This window comes from Ovis aries, chromosome 14 (assembly GCF_016772045.2).
Source record: "Ovis aries strain OAR_USU_Benz2616 breed Rambouillet chromosome 14, ARS-UI_Ramb_v3.0, whole genome shotgun sequence".
In the NCBI taxonomy this organism is placed as follows: Eukaryota; Metazoa; Chordata; class Mammalia; order Artiodactyla; family Bovidae; genus Ovis; species Ovis aries.
Window position 1 is genome coordinate 34,408,657 of NC_056067.1, and position 18,270 is coordinate 34,426,926.

General features: G+C 54.0%; 2 protein-coding genes across 5 annotated transcripts; one reads left to right on the forward strand and one right to left on the reverse strand.

The window, feature by feature from the left end:
• The first annotated feature begins 841 nt into the window (after positions 1 to 841).
• On the forward strand, positions 842 to 18,151 carry TMEM208 (transmembrane protein 208). Of its 3 annotated transcripts, XM_042231795.2 has the most exons (8): positions 842 to 2,579; positions 7,007 to 7,192; positions 15,839 to 16,012; positions 16,518 to 16,613; positions 17,103 to 17,162; positions 17,245 to 17,381; positions 17,685 to 17,769; positions 17,869 to 18,151. In XM_042231795.2, exons 2-8 carry the CDS (start codon positions 7,067 to 7,069, stop codon positions 18,004 to 18,006), a joined length of 816 nt encoding a protein of 271 aa, XP_042087729.1. In that variant the 5' UTR covers positions 842 to 2,579; positions 7,007 to 7,066; the 3' UTR covers positions 18,007 to 18,151. The 3 variants fall into 3 exon arrangements, with proteins under 3 accessions (XP_042087729.1, XP_004015114.1, XP_042087730.1); XM_004015065.5 differs by lacking the exons at positions 842 to 2,579; positions 7,007 to 7,192 and having other exon boundaries at positions 15,999 to 16,083; XM_042231796.1 differs by lacking the exons at positions 842 to 2,579; positions 7,007 to 7,192; positions 16,518 to 16,613 and having other exon boundaries at positions 15,999 to 16,083.
• On the reverse strand, positions 1,902 to 15,894 carry LOC101112502 (Leucine-rich repeat-containing protein 29). 2 transcript variants are annotated; one of them, XM_027978069.2, is made up of 7 exons: positions 15,833 to 15,894; positions 12,369 to 12,470; positions 4,723 to 5,715; positions 3,312 to 3,527; positions 3,040 to 3,183; positions 2,645 to 2,862; positions 1,902 to 2,561 (listed from the first exon to the last, which is right to left on the reverse strand). In XM_027978069.2, the coding sequence occupies exons 1-7, from the start codon at positions 15,854 to 15,856 to the stop codon at positions 2,393 to 2,395; spliced, it is 1,866 nt and encodes a 621-aa protein (XP_027833870.1). In that variant the 5' UTR covers positions 15,857 to 15,894; the 3' UTR covers positions 1,902 to 2,392. The 2 variants fall into 2 exon arrangements, with proteins under 2 accessions (XP_027833870.1, XP_042087714.1); XM_042231780.1 differs by lacking the exon at positions 12,369 to 12,470.
• Positions 18,152 to 18,270: the final 119 nt, after the last annotated feature.

The window sequence follows — 18,270 nt, forward strand, 5'->3', positions numbered from 1 at the left end:
TGAACCTCACAGGCTAAACCTGCCTTCCATCTTGGCTGGCAAGTGAGACGGGGTGTCAGGCGAGGGCCACAGCTTGGGGCCATGAACCTGGGCAACTCCAGTTGCGGGGCTGGTGTTCTGAAGGCGGGTGAGGACAGGCTGGCCCTGTTACCCTTCTCCAGAGTGAGTCTTCAGCCTACCCTCTGAAGAGCAGAATGGACTGCAGGCTGGGGGCGCCAACTGAGAGAGGTCTGGGGCAGCCAGCCAGATGAGGGAGAGATGGCAGGGTGGGAAGTATTTCCCCAATTTTAGCAGGGGCCTAGTTTGGGAGCCATGTCTCCAGAAGGCTCTGGACAGTCTGAGCTTAGTTCACCACCCTGCCTGGCCCTTCCCCTGTCTCCTCTTCGGGTCCTGAAGGCCTGCTTTCAGGAGACTTGAAGGGAGAGACATGAAGCTGGGTATGCTTCGTGCCAAAGGGCAAACTCAGGGTTCCAGTAGATGTCCGCCAGGCCAGTGCGAGGATGTAGGCTGATTCCGACAAGATGGAATTCAGTGCAGGAAGCCTGGTTTCTGATTAAAACTCATCTGCAGCAGCATGGGTGGGGTGGGAGCCACAGATAGGCCAGCTGGAGGCGAAGCTCAGAGGCTGTGGTCATGGACCCCAAGCCTCTGAGGCAGAGAGGAGCACACCCACTCCCAGGCCCCCCAGACAGGCTGGAAGCTGTGGGCTATCACCCTCTGATCTCCATGCCTCTCACTGCCTCTCCTTCCCAGTGCCTCCTCAAAATATCTTTAAGTGTTAACCATCACCACGTTGCCTAGAAACTGATGGCATGGCACCTCCCTTGAAGAATGTTCCGGGGGAGCTTGCTTCCCACCCCCTAGCTATGCTTCTTACTTGGGCATCTATGGCTCCATGTGCCCACTCCTGTATTCAGACTTCCCAACCCACTGAGAATAGTCCCTGTTGAGTTCAAGGTGAAAATGGAGCACCCAGATGCACTTACATCTCCTGATACCTTCAGTTCTTTCTCAATGTCTCCAGTCCCTTGTTCAGGCCACCATCATCTTGGCAAGAACCTCCTGACTTCCTGCTTCCTGTCTTACCCCTCCAGCCTTCTCAATACCACCTACTCCAACTGCTTTCTCAAACAGGAAACTGACCTGATTACACACACACATCACCCCCTCCTGTATTCTCCCGTGTCTCCCTGTTGTCCATGGATAACGGTCACGGTGCCATGACTGAACAGAACTGAGCTGGAATGCAGGCATGCTGTGGTTTACCCCTTTCAACAGCATGCCCGTAGCTTACAGAGCTCTTGATGCTCGGTCCAAGCTGGCATCCTCCCTGCTCACTTTGGGGGCTGGGAACCCCCTAACCCCACCCAGCACCAACTCTGGCCTGCCCATGTGCACCTCCCCGGTCCCTTCTGCCTATTTGTCACATTTCCTCCCTCTTCTTTCACTGACTTGACTTCTTTCACTTTCCTTGACTTCCCAGGCTAAGCTCACTGCTCCCCTGGGCTCCCAGTCCCAGGATCTTCTTTCTCTGTTTTAGAAGGTTGGACCTCTAATGACCTTTCCTACCCAGAGATGCTCTCTCTCTTGTGTCTTATGTGTGTATGCTGAAAAACAACCCCATTGACTCAGCCATCCTTAATCTCTATGCTCCTGGGATCTTCACATGGACATGGCTTTGCTGTGGGACATGTGCCAGGGCTCATGCTGGGGAGAAGGCTCTGGCATCTCCCACCATGTGGGGAAGAAGCTAGGATCTGCTCGGGGCACTTGTTGGGCCAGATGTGAATAAGAAGCTGTCTGTCCCTCTGGCATTTCCTACACATTGTCCCTGGGCTGGCCTGGGCCATTTCACTGAGGTGGGGAGGGGCCCTTTGGTCTGAGAACTTCAGACAAGGAAGAAAGATCTGGAATTTTTAATCTTGAGTATACAACAAAGACTGTGGCTTAGCTGCTTAAACTCAGTGCTGGTAGAGGGGCTGGGAGAGCTGCAGGGAACAAGGCCGGGCACAGGCCTTAGTGTGAGAAGTGGGTGGAACAAAAGGTACCGGGGTCCACTCTTTCCAGCACCAGACCCAGCCCCCAATGGCCCGGCCTCTGGACCCATGCCTGGACAGGTGAGCAGGATCTGGCATCTCCGGGGGCCTGTGGCAGTGCCATGTAGCTGGAGAAGCTTCCCGTGGGCTGTGGGGCAGGCAGGCGAGAAGCCCAGTGGGCTGTCCTGGTATCATCCCACTCTCAGACCCAGTGGAGGGGTTTCTAGCTTGGGGAAGGCCCTCTGGGGCATGTAACAGAGAGGGGCAAGAGGCGCTGAGTCAAACTCCAGGTCAAAAGGCCAGGGCCGGGGATGCTGGAGGTGACAGAGGCTGAGCCATTGGTCACTGATCTGGCCTTACAGCGTTAAGGTCAGGTCTGCCCCTCCCACGAAGCGGGACTGGATGCAGATCACCTCAGGCAGTCGGGCTTGGAAACGCCTGACGGAGGCTATGCTGATGCCAGGACACATGGCCACATCTACCATCCGCAGCTGCCTGCACGCCTGCCCGATGGAATCCAGAGTTCTGCAGGGAAGCCGCCAGGTGAGCTCCTGACCCAGCCCAGGCCCAGCCAGCCCTCACCGCGGGCAGCCCCCGACACACTCAACTGCTCCGTGAGCTGACTGCAGCTAGACAGGTTGAGGTGCTGCAGCCTTGGCCAAGAGCCGGCTGCCTGTGCCCAGCCCTGGTCGCTGAGGAGGCTGCAGTGACTCAGCGCCAAGCGCTCCAGGCTGGGGCAGCCCTTGGCCACAGCCACCAAGGCCTTGTCTGTGAGTGCTGGCAGCAGGCTCAGTGACAGCTGCCTCAGCTGGGGGAAGCGGAGCACCTGTGAGGATGTAGTAGGGACGGGGAGGGTAATGAGGCCCTGGAGCCCTTCCAGCTCCCCTCACCCCCAGCCAGAGGAACTGCCACATCCAGCAGAAGCCCACGAGAAAAGGGCTTGTTCCAAGCAAAAAGCTCCAGCCCGGGGGTCCTCAGCCTATCCACGCCCCTAGACTCACACCTTGGTTAAACTGGCATCAGTCAGCTTGCTGCAGGCTGTGAGGTCCAGCTCCCGCAGGGCCTGCAGCATGAGCAGGGAGGGGCCCTGTGGCTGGGGAGAGGGGTCCTTGGGGCTGGAGGCCCGGTACTCCAGCTCTTCGTGGGACTGTGGGAGGAAGCTTCTGCTGCTCAGGTTCCTCCTGAGTTTGGCCCTCAACTGTTGCCAGAGAGGGACGAAGGAGGGCAGCTGAGCCCAGGGACCCCCCGCCCGCCATGACTTGGAGGTTCTCACACCTGAGGCTCCTGCAAAGGTGCCTTGATGGGCTGCCCCAGCCCCAGGAGCCCCCAGTCACCCAGCTCCTTGCACCAGGCCAGGCGCAGGACTGAGAGGTGGGTGAGGTAGGTGCAGATGGCCTGCAGAGTCTGGTTGGTGAGGGCCACACAGGAGGACAAGTCTAGCACCCTGAGGCGTGGGCCCAGCGCTGGGATCAGGGAGAGCACTGAGGCGTCCTAGGAGGGAAGCGGAAAAGGGAGCAGGTGATGGGAGGTGCCTGCTGCCTGTGTCACCAGGCATGGCAGGCTATGAGGTCCAGCTCCCACGGGGCCTGCGGCAGGGGTCCTTGGGGCTGGAGGCCCAGTGCTCCAGCTCTTGGTGGGGCTGTGGGAGGAAGCCTTTGCTGCTCAGGCAGGGAAGGGTCCCTAGGAAGGTTCTGCCCAAAGTTACAGCCCTACAGGCAACAGGAAACTGGCACAGGGCCCACGGAAGGATGCATCAGTGTTCTTGTGCTGCGTGTCACAGTGGAGTGGCGGGCTGAGAAGGGGGACCCAGGGAGAAGGACAAATACCTAGACTGGCTGGTGTGGGAAGAATGCAGGTGAAAATCTCTAAGGCGTTCACCTTCTCTGTGCTCCCAGCACCAGTCCATCAGATACGCTCCCTCTAGGACTGGGGGGACATACGGCAGAGCTGCCACCTGCCAGGAGCAGTTGGAGGATGGTGGGGGCGAGAACTAAGGGCAGGACAGAGGAAGCTGCTTTGTAGAGATGCAGACATGGGAACATGGGCCAGAAAAAGTGGCTAAGAGACACACAGTCGACACAGTGAGGATGGAGTAGAGCAAGAGAAGAGAGGCACTTGGGGGAAAATGTTGAGACACTTTTCAGGTGGGAAAGGCTCTGGGCACAGCCATAGATTGAAGGAAAAAATCTGCTAAAGAGGGAGAGGGCGACACTGTTAAGACAGGGACACCACCCAGAGGGACAGGGCTGAGCCCTATTGAAGGAACCGGCATCAACCAAGAAATGACCCTCTTCCTCCTTTGTCACATGGCCTCCCCAGGGCCCCTCCTGAGCAACTACTGCTGTGTAACCTCGGTGCCCCTTCCCCCAGGGCTTGGTTCTGTCATCGCTGCCCCCAGAACACCCGCCCTCAGTCCCCTCCCCAGACTGCAGTGATCACCAAGCACTGGACTTGTGAGGTGTGGGTCACCTCGTGGGTGGGCCCCTCTGGTCTCTGGGACCTCCCTCTGCAGGGACCCACCACGGGGGCTGCAGGGAGCAGTGTGGGCAGCAGCACCGTCTGCCTAGGCACCTTTCCTCTTCCAGTTCACTTGGACACAAACACGGGGCATCTCCCTGGTGCCAGGCTCCCAGTTCCCCCAGTCCCTGGCCCTGGTGACGATGGAAGGAAGGGGTGGAACGCTCACCTTGAGTGAGGAGCAGTAGGCCAGGCTGAGGGAGGCCAGTGAGGATGGAGCTCCGCACACTGAGCCCAGGGACTGGGCCAGTTCCTGCCCTCTCACCAGGCAGCACTCGGCCATGTCGAGGCTCTGCAGCTCCTGCAGGCCCCCTAGGGCTGAGCATCCCGCATCTGTCAGCCGCTGCAGCTTCCTCAGGCTCAGGCGCCGCAGGTGCCGCAGGCCCCGGCTCACAGCCAGGACTGCTCCATCAGCCAGTTCTGAGCAGCCGCTGAGGTCCAGGGAGGTAAGGCCTGGTTGCTGGTGGCAAAGGGCAGCCACGGCCTCTGTGGAGAGGTCCCGGCAGCTATGCAGGCTCAGTTCCTGCAGCTGCAGCCCAGCCACCTGGCCCAGTGCCCGCAGGGCCTCGGGCGGCAAGCCAGTGCCGCTCAGGTCCAGGGCGTGCAGCCTGCTGGCCCGCTCCTTCAGGAATCGCAGCAGGTTGCGGAAGGAGAGTTGGGAGGGGGAGGAGTCCTGGGGGCCGATGGAGCCCCAGGCTGGGCCTAGCTGGAAGGTGAGATGGCAATAGGCCAAGGAGAGTCGCTCCAGGCGGGGGGCACAACTGCTGAGCCGGTTGAAGCTGAGGTCAGCCAGGTCCCGAAGGCTAGCCAGGCTGAGCTCACGGAGGCCGCTCAGCGCCTGCTGGACCTGCTGCACTGTCTCGGGCTGAGCCAGCAGCATGCCTGATGTGAAGAGGCTGTTGCAGCCACTGAGGTCTAGGATACGCAGGGCAGGGCAGCCCAGGATCAGGGCCACGAAGGAGGCCTCTGTGGGGCTGCCCCCACCAAGGCACAAGCTCTGCAGGTGCGGGCCCAGGTGGTGGGTAACAGACTGCAGCACCTGGAGTGAAGCCGGCGAGCCATCCAGGTTGGTCAGGCTGATGCAGGTGACGCCCCTGAGACCCAGACTCTTGATGGCCGGAAGGGAGGCAGACGACACGGGGATGTTGTACTGCACGCTGGCCTACGGGGCAGCAGTGGGCCTGGGGTTAGCTCTCTGGCCTCACAGTGTGCCAGCCATTGAGTCTGGTGCAATTCACTGGCCAGAGTTTGAGGGAAGATCAGGGAAGGGCCCTTCTACAGCAGGAACCCCCTGTGCTGCCATGTGCCTGAGGGGGTGCTGGTGGGACGTGGGAGCAGGGGGGACAGGTCATACTGGGGCTCAAGGGGGAGGACTACAAGGGGAGGACAGAAAGTTAGTAATGGCCAGGGCTGAGTGCCTATGGAGAGGCTGGGCCAGAGTGGGGACTTGGCATGCTGGGTACAGGAGGGCTGGGGAGGGGGACCCTGGAGGAGAGCCAGCAAAGGCCCCTGGGAGCAGGAGGACAAAGCATTCTGGACCCAACTTTGGGGACTTTCAGTAGGTGGCCTTGGAACCCACGGACTCCAAATCCAGGGCCTCAGCTTAGTGTTAGCTAAGCAATCAGCCTCCCCCACTTTCTCAAGAGCATATAAATAGCCCTCAGAACAGCTGAAGGCAGGAAGAAGCAATGGCAGGTGTCGCTCACCACAATGCCCTGTGGCCCAGATGCCAGAGATCTGGGGCAGGCAGGGAGGCCAAGGTACCCTGGTAGCCTCAGTGTCTCGGCCACAATAATGTTTGCAAACCTGGCTTTTGTGTGTAAGTGAAAATTGTGCCTACCCATGCGAGTGTGGTGTGCGCATGCGTGGATGCGTGTGTATGCGCACACGTGAAGGCCCTTGAGGCCGGAGATTCAAGATGCACTTGTGATCCCTGGTCTTATCTCTGGAGGGTCTGCCTTATTCCTTCAGGTGAGGAGGGAGAAGTGTACTATTTCTGTGGACAGGTGCTCAGAGAATGAATTTCAGAGGCAGGGAGGAAATTGGCCCTACTGGAGAGGAACCGGGGAGCTTGGGGAGCACAGAGCTGGAGTCCGGTGGGACCGGGAGGCAAGCAAGCTCAGGGCTAGTTGTGGCGAAAGGTTGGCTTGTTTAGGAGTGTGAGGAACTGCCAGTAGGAGTTGTTTTCAGAGAACCTTTCCTGATTTTGTGCCAGAGGGAGCCAAAGGACAGAAAGTACAGGAATGTACAGAAAGTACAGGAGCTGGTCTGTGGGGGGGGAGAAGAGGGCTTGGCTTCTGAAACCCTAGCCCCACTTCTCTACCCCCACCAACGCCCAGGCTGAAGCCAAGTGATACTCATAGATTCTTGTTTTCACAAGCAAGCTGCCCCCCCAAACCTGTGCAGTGAATAACAGGAAGAACAAGCTGACGTTCCCTCCTTGTCCCCCACAGAAAATCATCAAAAGGGAACCAGAAAGGTCAAAATGATGCGTAATATGCGCTCCCTGCAAGATGCTCATCAACAGAATTCTTCCAGGAAGACAGGCGGAACTCATTCCCAGGTGTGGAGACCCCACCTGGCTTCTGCCCCAGAGAGAAGCAGCCCCTGAGGGCTGTTGTTCCGGGAATGAGCCTGTGGTAAGAGGGAGACCAGCTCCCACCAATTTAATGGGAGCCTGGGAGTCAAACCAGGTTCCCAGTTCAGACCCCATGGTCAATACCGGTGAGAGGAGCTCTGCCCATAGATCCCCCCTCTGGACACCAGGAGACAGTGGGGAGTGGGAACGCCAGAGACCTGGGTCCCTCTCTCAGATTTAAGGAGAGCTGGCAAAGATGCCAGTGTGTGAGGTTGGGCAGGGTACGGAAAAAGTCAGGGAGAAAAGGTTTTAGAAAGGAACGGTAAAGCATGCCTCCAGGCATTTCAAAGTCCTGCAGTGCTAGATGAGCCAGTCTCATATGAGCAGAATGAACTCTGGTTGGGGGAGTGTAGAGCAGTGCTGGTTGCCAGGCAGCACCTGCCCCCACCAGTCACATGGCACCCCGCAGCCCCCAGCTCCAGCCGCCTTCAGTCTTCCTTCTTTCCCTAGCTTCCTGAGCTTTGGCTGCCAGCAGTGTTCTTCCCTCTCCCATTGCTTTCTTATACACAAGGTAAACGAACAGCCCAGGGTCCAAGTGCAGGGCTGGCAGGTGACCCAAGAGCTACCTACTGAAGGGGCAGGGCCTGGCCTAAAGGAATTCCAACTATGGGGCCAGGTGAGTTTTGAGGCCACCTCCCTGCTCCCCACAGTTTTTATTGGTGGGGAGAAAACAGCCTCTATGCCATCACCCAGGTGGTCTACCTGGGACTCATACAGAAGTCCAAGAGCAGTCTGTTGGGGATATTTACCCTCTGTGGGGGCCGAGCGGCAGCCTTCTGGGTTCTGGTCTTTGCCGCAGTGTAGGAAAGTGCCCCTCCTCAGGCCCTGGGAAGATGCTTCTAAAGCCCCAAGGGAGTACAACAGGGGTACGTGCTCCAGCTTCAGCCGCCTCAGCACACTAGCCCCCTGGTCTCCTCCCTTCTTAATGCTGGCATCTTAAAGGTAAATGTGGACTCATTTGGAAAATGCCCTGAACCTGCTAAAAGCAACACATGTCCCTTGACTATGAGAGGCCAGGACTCTTGTAACTACTGAAGTCCTGAGCTGAGACAGCAGGCCTGTGTGCAGACTTGGAAAGCCATCTGAGACATACATGACTCTCCTGTCTACCACCACAAGAATCCAAAGTTAGTATGCCTGTTTCCAGAAGGACCTTGAGGAAGCATATGTCCTGGCGCCCAGGGGCTTTGGTCTCCAGAGAGGAATCAGACTTTGGGGCTCATATCTAGAGGCTTTTATAGACACCTCAGGCAGGAGAAGGCAGCAGGGGGCAGGAGCCGTCCTGAGATCTTCACAGTGACCAGCCCGGTGGCAGCACCCCCACCCCAGGTATGGACAGAGCCCAGGTGTATGTCACGTGCTGCCTTTGTCTTTTTTGAGAAAAAGTGGAATTAAATGGGGGCAGGTGAGGGAGATTAAGAAGTTACCAAGTCTAGCCTGGCCTGGAGTCTTACAGCTTGGTCTTGGTGAGCCAGAATCTTCCACAGCATCTACTAGCTGGGGCACCACCTCCTCAACCCGCTGCACCCTGGGAGATGGTTCCTGCCAATAGGGCTCCAGAGATTGTTCTCTGGGACATAGTGGTGTCGGCCCTAGATGCCCAGGTATCTGTGGCCTGGCTTCCCAGGGCTGCCAGTCCTGGCCGTGGAGTAGGGGGCTGAGCTTTGCAGAGTCACTGAACGGGTCTTTGTCAGTGCTCTATCTGGAGCTCAGGGTTCACTGGAGAAGCTCCAGTGCTAAAATGGTAGACTCTGGATCCCAAACTCTGACCCCAGCCTCCTCCTCCTCTTCCTCCCCTCACTCCTGTTCCATCTCACCTTCATCCCCAGGCCCTGACTGCCCACTTGGCTTCTTCTGCATCCTGCTTCTTTGCTAGACTCCAAGAAGCCTCCCTAACTGATGGCCTCTCATCAGGGCCCCCACAGCCCTGCCCATCATGCGGGTGCCCCTGCTTTCTGTGCCCTCTGCCAGCCAGGGATGATGAAACCATGGCCACCTCTGGGTATGTGCTGTCCGAGAAAGCCACAGCCTCCCTTCCTGTCTGCACTGGCGCCCCTCTTCTCACAGTCCCCCTCTTCTCACTCCCCTAGACTTCTTTCCAAGCTGATGATACTGCAGCTCCCTCCCCTCACTCCAGCCTTCTCAGAGACGTTTCAAATAGAAACCAAAGCCCTTAGGTGGGAAGGCCCTCCTGCCCTGTTCACATCCACCAGCCCATCCTTGGCAGGACTCATCAGAACCTCCTTCCCTATTCTGTTCTTGGGTTCAAGGAGACCCTCTTCTCCCGGCCTACTGAGCCTGTCCCCACCCTCTCCTCTGTGAACCCCCAAATCTCTGCCTTTCCACTCCTTCCTCAGAGTCCACAAACACCCCAGAGTCTTAACAAAGGCCTCCCTTGATCCTGCAACCCCCCTCACCCCTCCCCTTTACCATCATGCTTCTTGGAAGCACATGGGTGCCCATACCCACTGCAGCCACCTCTTGACCATAGCTTTGCCCATTGATCTCTCCACCACTGTCCCCACAGAATCCTTCATTCCCAGAAACAGCCCCTCTCCAGCAAGGTCACCAACACCCAGGGGCTCCTCTGCAGACCTCCCACAAGTGTCCTTCCTCTCTGCTGCGCCATGGTGCCTACTCAGGATGGCCTATCTCCCCAGTGTTCTCTCCTACTGGGGGTTCTGAGACTCTGCCCTCTTGTCTCTCCTACCTTCTAGCCTGCTCCCCGTTTGGGGTCATCAAAGAGCAGAAAGACCCAACTCATGGACCAATGTGTTCTCCATGAATTGTTCCATTCCACCACACACACACGTGCAGTTTCCCTCCACATGCACCCCAGCAGACTTCATCCCATTCCACCTACTTTGTTTCCCACACCTTCTTCCTGAGCACCAGATACTGGGAGCCATGACCTGATGGACCTCTCTCCAGATACAAGGATGCAATATGGCCAAATCTGAATTCACTGCCTTATCCCCGCTTCTCCCAAACTCTCAGGGCCTTCTACCAAATCACCTAAGTCAGAAATCTGGGAATCATCCTAGACTGCTCCCTCATATCCACAATGCCCAAGGTCCTTTCCAGCCCATCTTCTATTTCCTCCTGGCCTTCAGTCTCTCTGGCTCCAGTCTACCCTTGGTATTGCCAACAGAGTGATCCTGACAAAAGGCAACTGACCACGCTTTTCAGGCCCTTTGATGGTTCACCACTGCACAGGATGGAAGCTGAGCTTCTCAGCTGGCATTCAGGCCCTTTTATGTCAGCCCCCTGCCTACTTCTTTGGCCCCAGCTTTCCCATGTCTGCTCCCCACTCTGGCTCTGGAATGCTAATTTCAGATCACTATCTCATACTTCCATAGCTGAGTTCAGCTGTTTTTTTCTGGATCTGGGGAGCAGTCTGCCCCTCACCTATGCCTTAACAAAAATATGTATCCTCTCTCAAGATTTAATACAAGCATCTCCTTCTCCATGAAGTCTTCTGTGAATCTTCTCTGCATCTTTGCTATGCGTCTATGCACCTTTCTTAAGATTTTGAGTGCAGTGCTGTCTCTCTCTATCAACTCTTGAGTGTGGTGTCTGCCCCAGCCCTGGGACCTAGTGCTAGGTGCTAGGTCATCACCATCCAGATGACGGAGGCCTCTCTACAGGCCCCTCCTGCTCTGCTTGCCTCTGGACTGGTATCCTTCCTGGGCAGGCTCTGTGGCCTGCTCTTCAGGCTTCTCTTGTTCTCCCCAGGGAAAGTGACTGAGATCCAAGGCTTAAACCTCTGCCTGCTCTTAAATGACACCTTCACCTATATTTATTACCCGGACCTTTCTCTTGAATTCCTCTCTCAGAAGTCCAACTACCAACTGGATCTCACCATTTAGATATTTTATACTTCAAATTTTCAACAAGTTCAAATCAAATTTCTTTAGAAACTAGGCTCAATGACACTGGAGAGAGAACTCAACAACAGACCCTACTTAAACACTCATTTAAAATGTGACAGAGGAGGCTTCCAATCCATTATACATAAATGGTACTTGGGCTACTTGAAAACTAATCAGTTTAGCTCCTTACCTTACAGCATAAGTCAAAATAAATTACACCAAATATATATATATATATATATATATATATATATATATATATATATAAATTCAAGCCATAAAACAATTTTGCTGTGAACCTAAAACTGATCTAAGAAGTAAATCCAAATTAAAAAAAAAAAAAAAAAAGCAAAATATGAGTGTATACTTATCAGATCTCTGAAGAGGCAAAGTATCGCTAAAGCAATGGCAGAAATAAGAAAGAAAAGGATGTTCAGAGTCAACAACCCAGAAATTTAACCCCTGTATATCTCATAAATAACACGTATCTACAAATCAAATCTAAAAAGGCAAATATATGAGGAATATATTTCAGTAAGTATATAAAAGATTAACTTCTTTAATGTATAAAAAGTTCATACAAATCGATAAGAAAAATGCTAAGACCCCAATAATTAGACAAGGAACAGAAATACACAAAAGAGGGAAATATAAATGGTCCACTAATGAGAAAATTGTTCAACCTCAGTCAAAACTGAAACAAAGGCTCTCATTATTGCCTTTCAAACTAGCACAAATGCCTGCACTCACCTCCTGGTGGGTTGTCTCCCTATGACTCACCCCTCAGTCCACTCTGCCCTGTGGAGGTCTAAGACATAAATCACTGCATGTCACTCCCCTGCCTAATGTTCCTTTAACGTTCCTAAAGTTCCATGGGTTACCTGGTTACCCACGATGGTAACCAGAAGAAAGCCCTAGCAATACCACCTGCCACATCTGTCTCGCTGTCTGACCCCTTTCTAGCCTCATCTCCCACCACTTCTCTCCCACACACCTAAGTTCCAGTCATAGCGAACCTGGGTGGTCATTTCCAGAACTATGTCACACCTTGGTGCCTTCACCTGTGTGGTTATGAGTCCTGAAGACCAACCTTCATGCTCCTCATCCTGTTCCTTCAGGAAGCCTTCCCTGATGCTGGGAAGGGGACTATGTTTGGTTCATCTGTAGAGTCCCAGTACTGGACCCAGAGCCAAGTATGTATGAATAAATATGCAGGAAGGAATGGATGGATGATGTATGAGCAGGGCCACAAGCAAGCTGAAGTGAGATCACTGAGAATGGGCTAGGTGAGGGTAGGCACCTTACCTCCCGAAGGGCAATCTGGGCTGCACAGTACCAAGCCCGGCTCACGAGGGAGGCCTCTTTCTGATCTGACAGAGGCAGGAAGCTCAGAATATATGTGACCATCTGAGGGAAAAAGACAGGGCATCGGGGCTGTTAGTGCTGGTGGGGCCCTCTGAAATCTTCTCTTTCTGGTAGCACAGTAGGTCAGAGGGGACTAGAGCACTGGCTTCTAGCTCATCTTGGATCCTAAGCTTCAGAGAGTCTTCACTTCTCCTCTCCAGTCTCCAGGTATCTTTACTGGGAACAAACCTTTCCTGAGCACCATCTGGATGCAGGTTTGTTCTGATAAAAATAAAAACTTCCTGCTCAATTTGATAAAAAGGGCCTGGGCACTGGGACTAGATGAACCTAGTTTAGATCCTTATTCTCTCAGCTGACCCCTCTGAGCCTTATTCTTCTAATCTATAAAAAGACAGTTGTAGTGAGATTTAAGTGGGCTACTGTGACAGTTAAATATCATGGTAAAGTGTCTTGCATAGGATCTAGAACACAGCAAGGCAAGTGCTGATTTCAGGAAGTCACACTGGGACTGCACTCTTCCATCTTCTTCACTGCCAACTTGGCTTCTCAGCCAGCTGTTAAAATTCTCAGCAAGACCTATCCTGGCAGGCTAAGGCCCTCACTCCATCTATGCTCTATGAGGCTGGGGGTGGAGGCCTTCTTAGGGACTGGGGAAGGGAACTGCCTGTGAGACCAAGAATAATCTGATATTAACTATTCTTTTCTTCTGGAATCGTCCCTCCTTGACTTCTGTGACACTGTGTTTTATAGGGCTCCAATTCCAATTGCCCTGTTTCTAGATTCTTCTGTGGCTCCCAGGGCTCAGACCTGAGTCTTTCAATTTGTTCACTTTCTAGGATAATAAATTCACTTGCATTGCTTTAACAGTTACCTCTATAAGAAAAACCAACAATTCAGTATTCCATATTGTTTATCATTCTTGTGCTAGTCTAGTATTACCAACCGTCCACAGGATTCTTCATCCCAATGTTTTACCATCACCTTCACCTCAGTCCAAAGCAGTCCCTCCTCCCAACTTTCCAAGCCCCCGAGCTTCAGTGGCAACAGAGCACCTCGTCTGAAGATCCTGATAAAACTTTATACTCTTCATGCTCTTCTGTCCCTTGCTCCAGATACAGGTGTAAAGCATAGGCTTTACTTAGACTCATGCAAATCCCAGCTCCACTAGTTCCTAGCTGTGTGGCCTCAGGCAAGGTATGTGATGTCTCTGAACCTCAACCCACACCTGTAAAATGGGGATATTAAAAAAATCTAGATCACAGTCTTATGTGCTGTACTTAAGTCCTTCAGTCATGTCCGACTCTGCAACCCCATGGACTGTACCCTGCCAGGCTCCTCTGTCCATAGGGATTCTCCAGGCAAGAATACTGGAGTGGGCTGCCATGCCCTCCTCCAGGCCATCTTCCCAGCCCAGGATTCGAGCCCAGGTCTCCCGTATTGCAGGCAAATTATTTACCGTCTGAGCCACCAGGGAAGCCCAAGAATACTGGAGTGGGTAGCCTTTCCCTTCTCCAGGGGAATTTCCCAACGTAGGAATCGAATTGAGGTCTCCTGCATTGCAGGAGGGTTCTTTACCAGCTGCCCTCACAGTCTTATGACAGGGATTAAATTATATATATATATTTAATAGATATAATATGCTTCACACCTAGTAGATGGTCCATAAATGGTTCCTGGATTGCTGTTATTAATAATTCTACCTTTGAAACCTTACCACCTTAGTAGCCCAGATCTTCATCACCCCAGACCAGGGTTCCTTCCACAGTCTCCCACCTGATCTCCTTGCCTCCAGGTTCATCCTTGCTAATCATTCCACAGACTGCAACAAGGTTAATTTTCCTAAGAAACAGCTTTCAGTCTCAGTACACTCCTGATGAAACCTTTAGGGTTCCCTAATACCCTCAAGACAAAATTTCTTCTCCTGGGTCAGCACTGCCAGGCCTCTAGGCCTGACTGGACCTCTGATCCCAGAGCTTCCACAAGCCAGTCTTCTCAGTGTCCTACAAACACAGCATGTTGATTTTCTTATTTTCTTTTGCCTATGTGGACCTTTTTCCTGGAATGCCCTTAAGTTTGACCCTCACCAGCCCACTTGGTCTCTTCTTCCCTTCCCTGATTGCTAGTACAGAGAAGGTACTCAGTCAGTACTTACTAGATTGAATTAAATAAGGATGGACTGTCTTTTACCTCTCTTTTCACCAAAGGTTTGCTCAAGGAAGGGGGGGAAGATAAAACAGATCATTACTGAGAGGAGAATGACTGGTGAGAACAGCCTCTGGGCCAGGGAGGCTAGGCCTGGGGAAGAGAACTTTTGATGGGGACTGGGACTGACCACGCTCCAATCCCCAAGAGGAGGCAGGAAAACTTGTCTGAGCTGAGGTAAGATAGTGGTCATCCTGTCTTCTGGGGTTCAGCAGCCAACCCACAGAGCGAAAGGAGGGCAACAAACCTGTCCTCACTGAGGGGAGGCAGCATGATTCTTTGAGCTGAGAAGGGGGAAGACCTTTCTAGAGGGAACAGAAGAGGCAGTGGTTAAGAGTGGAGTGGCCGTCCCAGGAACTCCATCCTAAGGGGCTACTAGAGATATGCCTGGTCACCTTTGTGATCCACGGAGATGGGACAGATATCCTCTGGGACAGAAGGGGGAAAGGATGCCATCGCAGGGGGCTCATGGGCGGGGGGAGCATCATTCCAACGTCCGATGCGGAAACGGTGCCCTGTCTCTCTTGGGCAGTGGGAGGGGGCTGCCAACTCTCTGGGCAAACAGGACGGAGAAGTCAACCCAAGAGGCCACTGGGACAAAACTTATCTGTCTAGGGACAACAGCGGCAGAGTGATCTTGCTCCAATTTAAGTAGGGGGAGCAAACATCCCGTGAAGGATGAAGGTGAAGGAGGCAGGGATGGCCATCACTAGGGGCTGAGGAAGTGGGAAGCAGGCCTTGTCCTCGGTGAGGGAACTCAGAGACCATGCCCAAAGTTGATGGGAAGGGACAGCCGTCTCTCGAAGGGAAGGGAATGGAGCGACCATTCCAAGGGACCAATGGGGGTAAGATCGGTTACCCTTCGGGGCTGATGGGATGCAGCGGACATCTTCCAGAACTGAGAGGGAGGGACGGCCATCTCAAGAGGTCAGGGGTAGGCAGAGGCCCCGTCCTCACTGAGGTGACAGCAGCTATCTCCTGGGGCCGATGGGGAAGAAGAGGATGGTCCCCCAAGGTAAGGGGACAGAGTGGCCCAAAGGCGGGGCCTGTACCCATAGCGTGCAGGTCCAGGGATCTCCCGGCCGGGTTGTTTCCGCCAGACGGGCGGGGCCGGGAGAGCTGTCTGACAGCCCCTCCCCACAGCCTGGGACCCCGAGGGCGGGGCCTGTCCCGAGCTAGGCCTGAGGGCGGCCTCCTCTCACCTCCAGCGGCAGCGACTCCGCCATCGCATCCCTGCCGCCTCCGCCCCCGCGCAAGGCTTTCTGGGAAGTGTAGTCCTACCGACTCTAGAAGGCGGAGCTTGGGAAGGAAGTGGACCTCCAACTTCCGTCCCAGGTGTGACGTATTGGATCTGCACCGGAAGTGCCTGTGCTGCCGATGTGGTACCTACTGAGTGCGGTTTCGGTCTCTCTCCTTTCTTTCCGTGGTTGGGTATTTGCGTCTCACTATGGCGGTAAGGAGGGCGAGTAGGGCGTGGTCCTCATGGCAAAGCGCTCCTGGGGCCGGGAGACTGAAATCAGAGGAAGGGCTTCAAGGGAAATGGGTCAATCCAATGGCCCCCTCTCTGGAGGGGGGCGCCATCCAGTGGCCATCCAGGACCATACCAGAGCTAGTGCCAGAGAGGGCTGGGAGTCTGTAGCAGACAGTACCAGGGCTGCAGAGATCGAGGGGCCTGAGGGGCGATGGGAGTCGGTATCAAACAGTATCAGGACTAGCTAGAGAGCTGAGGTGCTTGAGGCAGGAGAGCGTCAGCCCAGATCTGGTTTACTCCAGCAGAGGCCGGAGAGGGACGCCAGTCAAGCACATTCAGCTAACCGAAATGGTGGGGCGGCTAAGGAAGGTCCTGACTCCTGAGAATTTTGGTAGTATCTCATTATCTCTCTGCAGCCCAAAGGAAAAGTGGGCACGAGAGGGAAGAAGCAGATATTTGAGGAGAACAAAGAGACCCTGAAGTTCTACCTGCGAATCATACTGGGGGCTAATGTAAGTGCCTCCCTCCTTGCTTTTGTGCCCACCCAAGGTTCCATAGTCCTCAGCTCTGTTTGGTGGGGTAGAGTGGTGGGGGTGTGTGACAGCCAAAGCTCCAGAAGAAAACTACAATTAAAAATAAGAGAGGGACTTCCCTGGTGGTCCAGTGGCTAAGACTCCCTAGATGCCATATGCTAAAATTAAGACCGAGTGCAGCCAAATAAATGAGAAAGAATCCTGGTGCAGAGGAAGTGCTGAATAGTCAAAACGAAAAACAAAAGCAAAATGAGGGTGTGAGTCTCAAATGGACTTGAGCCTTTCCCATTTTAAATGCACAGGGGCTTCTTTCCTGTGTCAGGGGTGTCTGTATATTCTGGGAGCAGATCTCTTCCCCCAACCCTGTAAGAAATAATTTGTCTCATCACCTGGTCCAGAGTTAGAGTCAAGGAAGGTCCATGGTTAAGTAAGCTTTTGATCGTAGCCTGATCCTGTGTCTGCTTACAGGCCATTTACTGTCTTGTGACCTTGGTCTTCTTCTACTCATCTGCCTCATTTTGGGCCTGGGTAAGTGTCCCCGATCCTGGGAAGTGGGTAAGCCCATAGGGTCAGTAGCTGCCCTTTTAACACCCCCATTCTTGTACCACAGATGGCCCTGGTCTTTAGTCTGGCAGTATACGGGGCCAGCTACCACTCTATGAGCTCGATGGCAAGGGCAGCCTTCTCTGAGGATGGGGCCCTGGTGGATGGTGGAATGGATCTCAACATGGAACAGGGCATGGCAGAGTGAGTGTCCCCCGCTGTCAGCCCAGGTGAGCAGCGCCAGGGCTGGGGTGCTGGGGCCCAGATAGCCCAAGACCCACAGCTGCCTGCAACTTGAAGCGGGTGGAAGGGAGTTGAACTAGGGCTCATCTCTTATTTCTATGTAAAAATTTTTGGCTGTGCTGCGCAGCTTGTGGGATCTTAGTTCCCCAACCAGGGACTGAACCCAGGCCTTCAGCAGTGAAAGCATGGAATCCTAACCACTGGACCACCAGGGAATTCCCCAGCTACTATTTTTGGCCCTTGCAGCTTCCCTTCTCTCCACAGGCACCTTAAAGATGTGATCCTACTGACAGCTATTGTGCAGGTGCTCAGCTGCTTCTCCCTCTACATCTGGTCCTTCTGGCTCCTGGTATGTGGGTTGCGGGGCTCCTGAGGAGGAGCTGGAGCATCTAAGCCTTCTCTTCTTTCATTTCCTGCACCTGGCTTCAAGTTACCTTTTTTCTTCTAGGCTCCAGGCAGAGCTCTTTACCTCCTGTGGGTCAATGTCCTAGGCCCCTGGTTCACAGCGGACAGTGGCGCCCCAGCACCAGAGCACAATGAGAAACGGCAGCGCCGACAGGAGCGGCGGCAGATGAAGCGGTTATAGCCACTGACATTATGGCCCCAGGTTTCTGAGCCCTGGGTGGCTCTTTCAGGCCATGTGGTCCCCATGCCAGGAGCAGTGAGGGCCTAGTCCAGGGGCCAAAAGCAGTCTAGAGTATAGGATTGTTGAATAAATGGCTTATAATGTGGCTAATGGCTTTGTGGGTGATAATAAGAGAGAGAAGGCAGGAATAGCCAATTCTTTGGAATTTTCTTTTCTGCTATAGGCCCAGCGTGGTGGGTTCCTTGAAGGAAGAAAAAGACTTGA

Coding starts and splice junctions, on each gene's coding strand:
- TMEM208 (XM_042231795.2), top strand. CDS start 7,067: ATGCTCATCAACAGAATTCTTCCAGGAAGACAGGCGGAACTCATTCCC. Junction 7,193..15,838: donor GTTCCGGGAATGAGCCTGTG/GTAAGAGGGAGA, acceptor TCTCACCTCCAG/CGGCAGCGACTCCGCCATCG. Junction 16,614..17,102: donor GAATCATACTGGGGGCTAAT/GTAAGTGCCTCC, acceptor GTCTGCTTACAG/GCCATTTACTGTCTTGTGAC.
- LOC101112502 (XM_027978069.2), bottom strand. CDS start 15,856: ATGGCGGAGTCGCTGCCGCTGGAG. Junction 3,528..4,722: donor CCTACTGCTCCTCACTCAAG/GTGAGCGTTCCA, acceptor CTTCCCTCCTAG/GACGCCTCAGTGCTCTCCCT. Junction 2,562..2,644: donor TGCAGTCAGCTCACGGAGCA/GTTGAGTGTGTC, acceptor GCTTCCCTGCAG/AACTCTGGATTCCATCGGGC.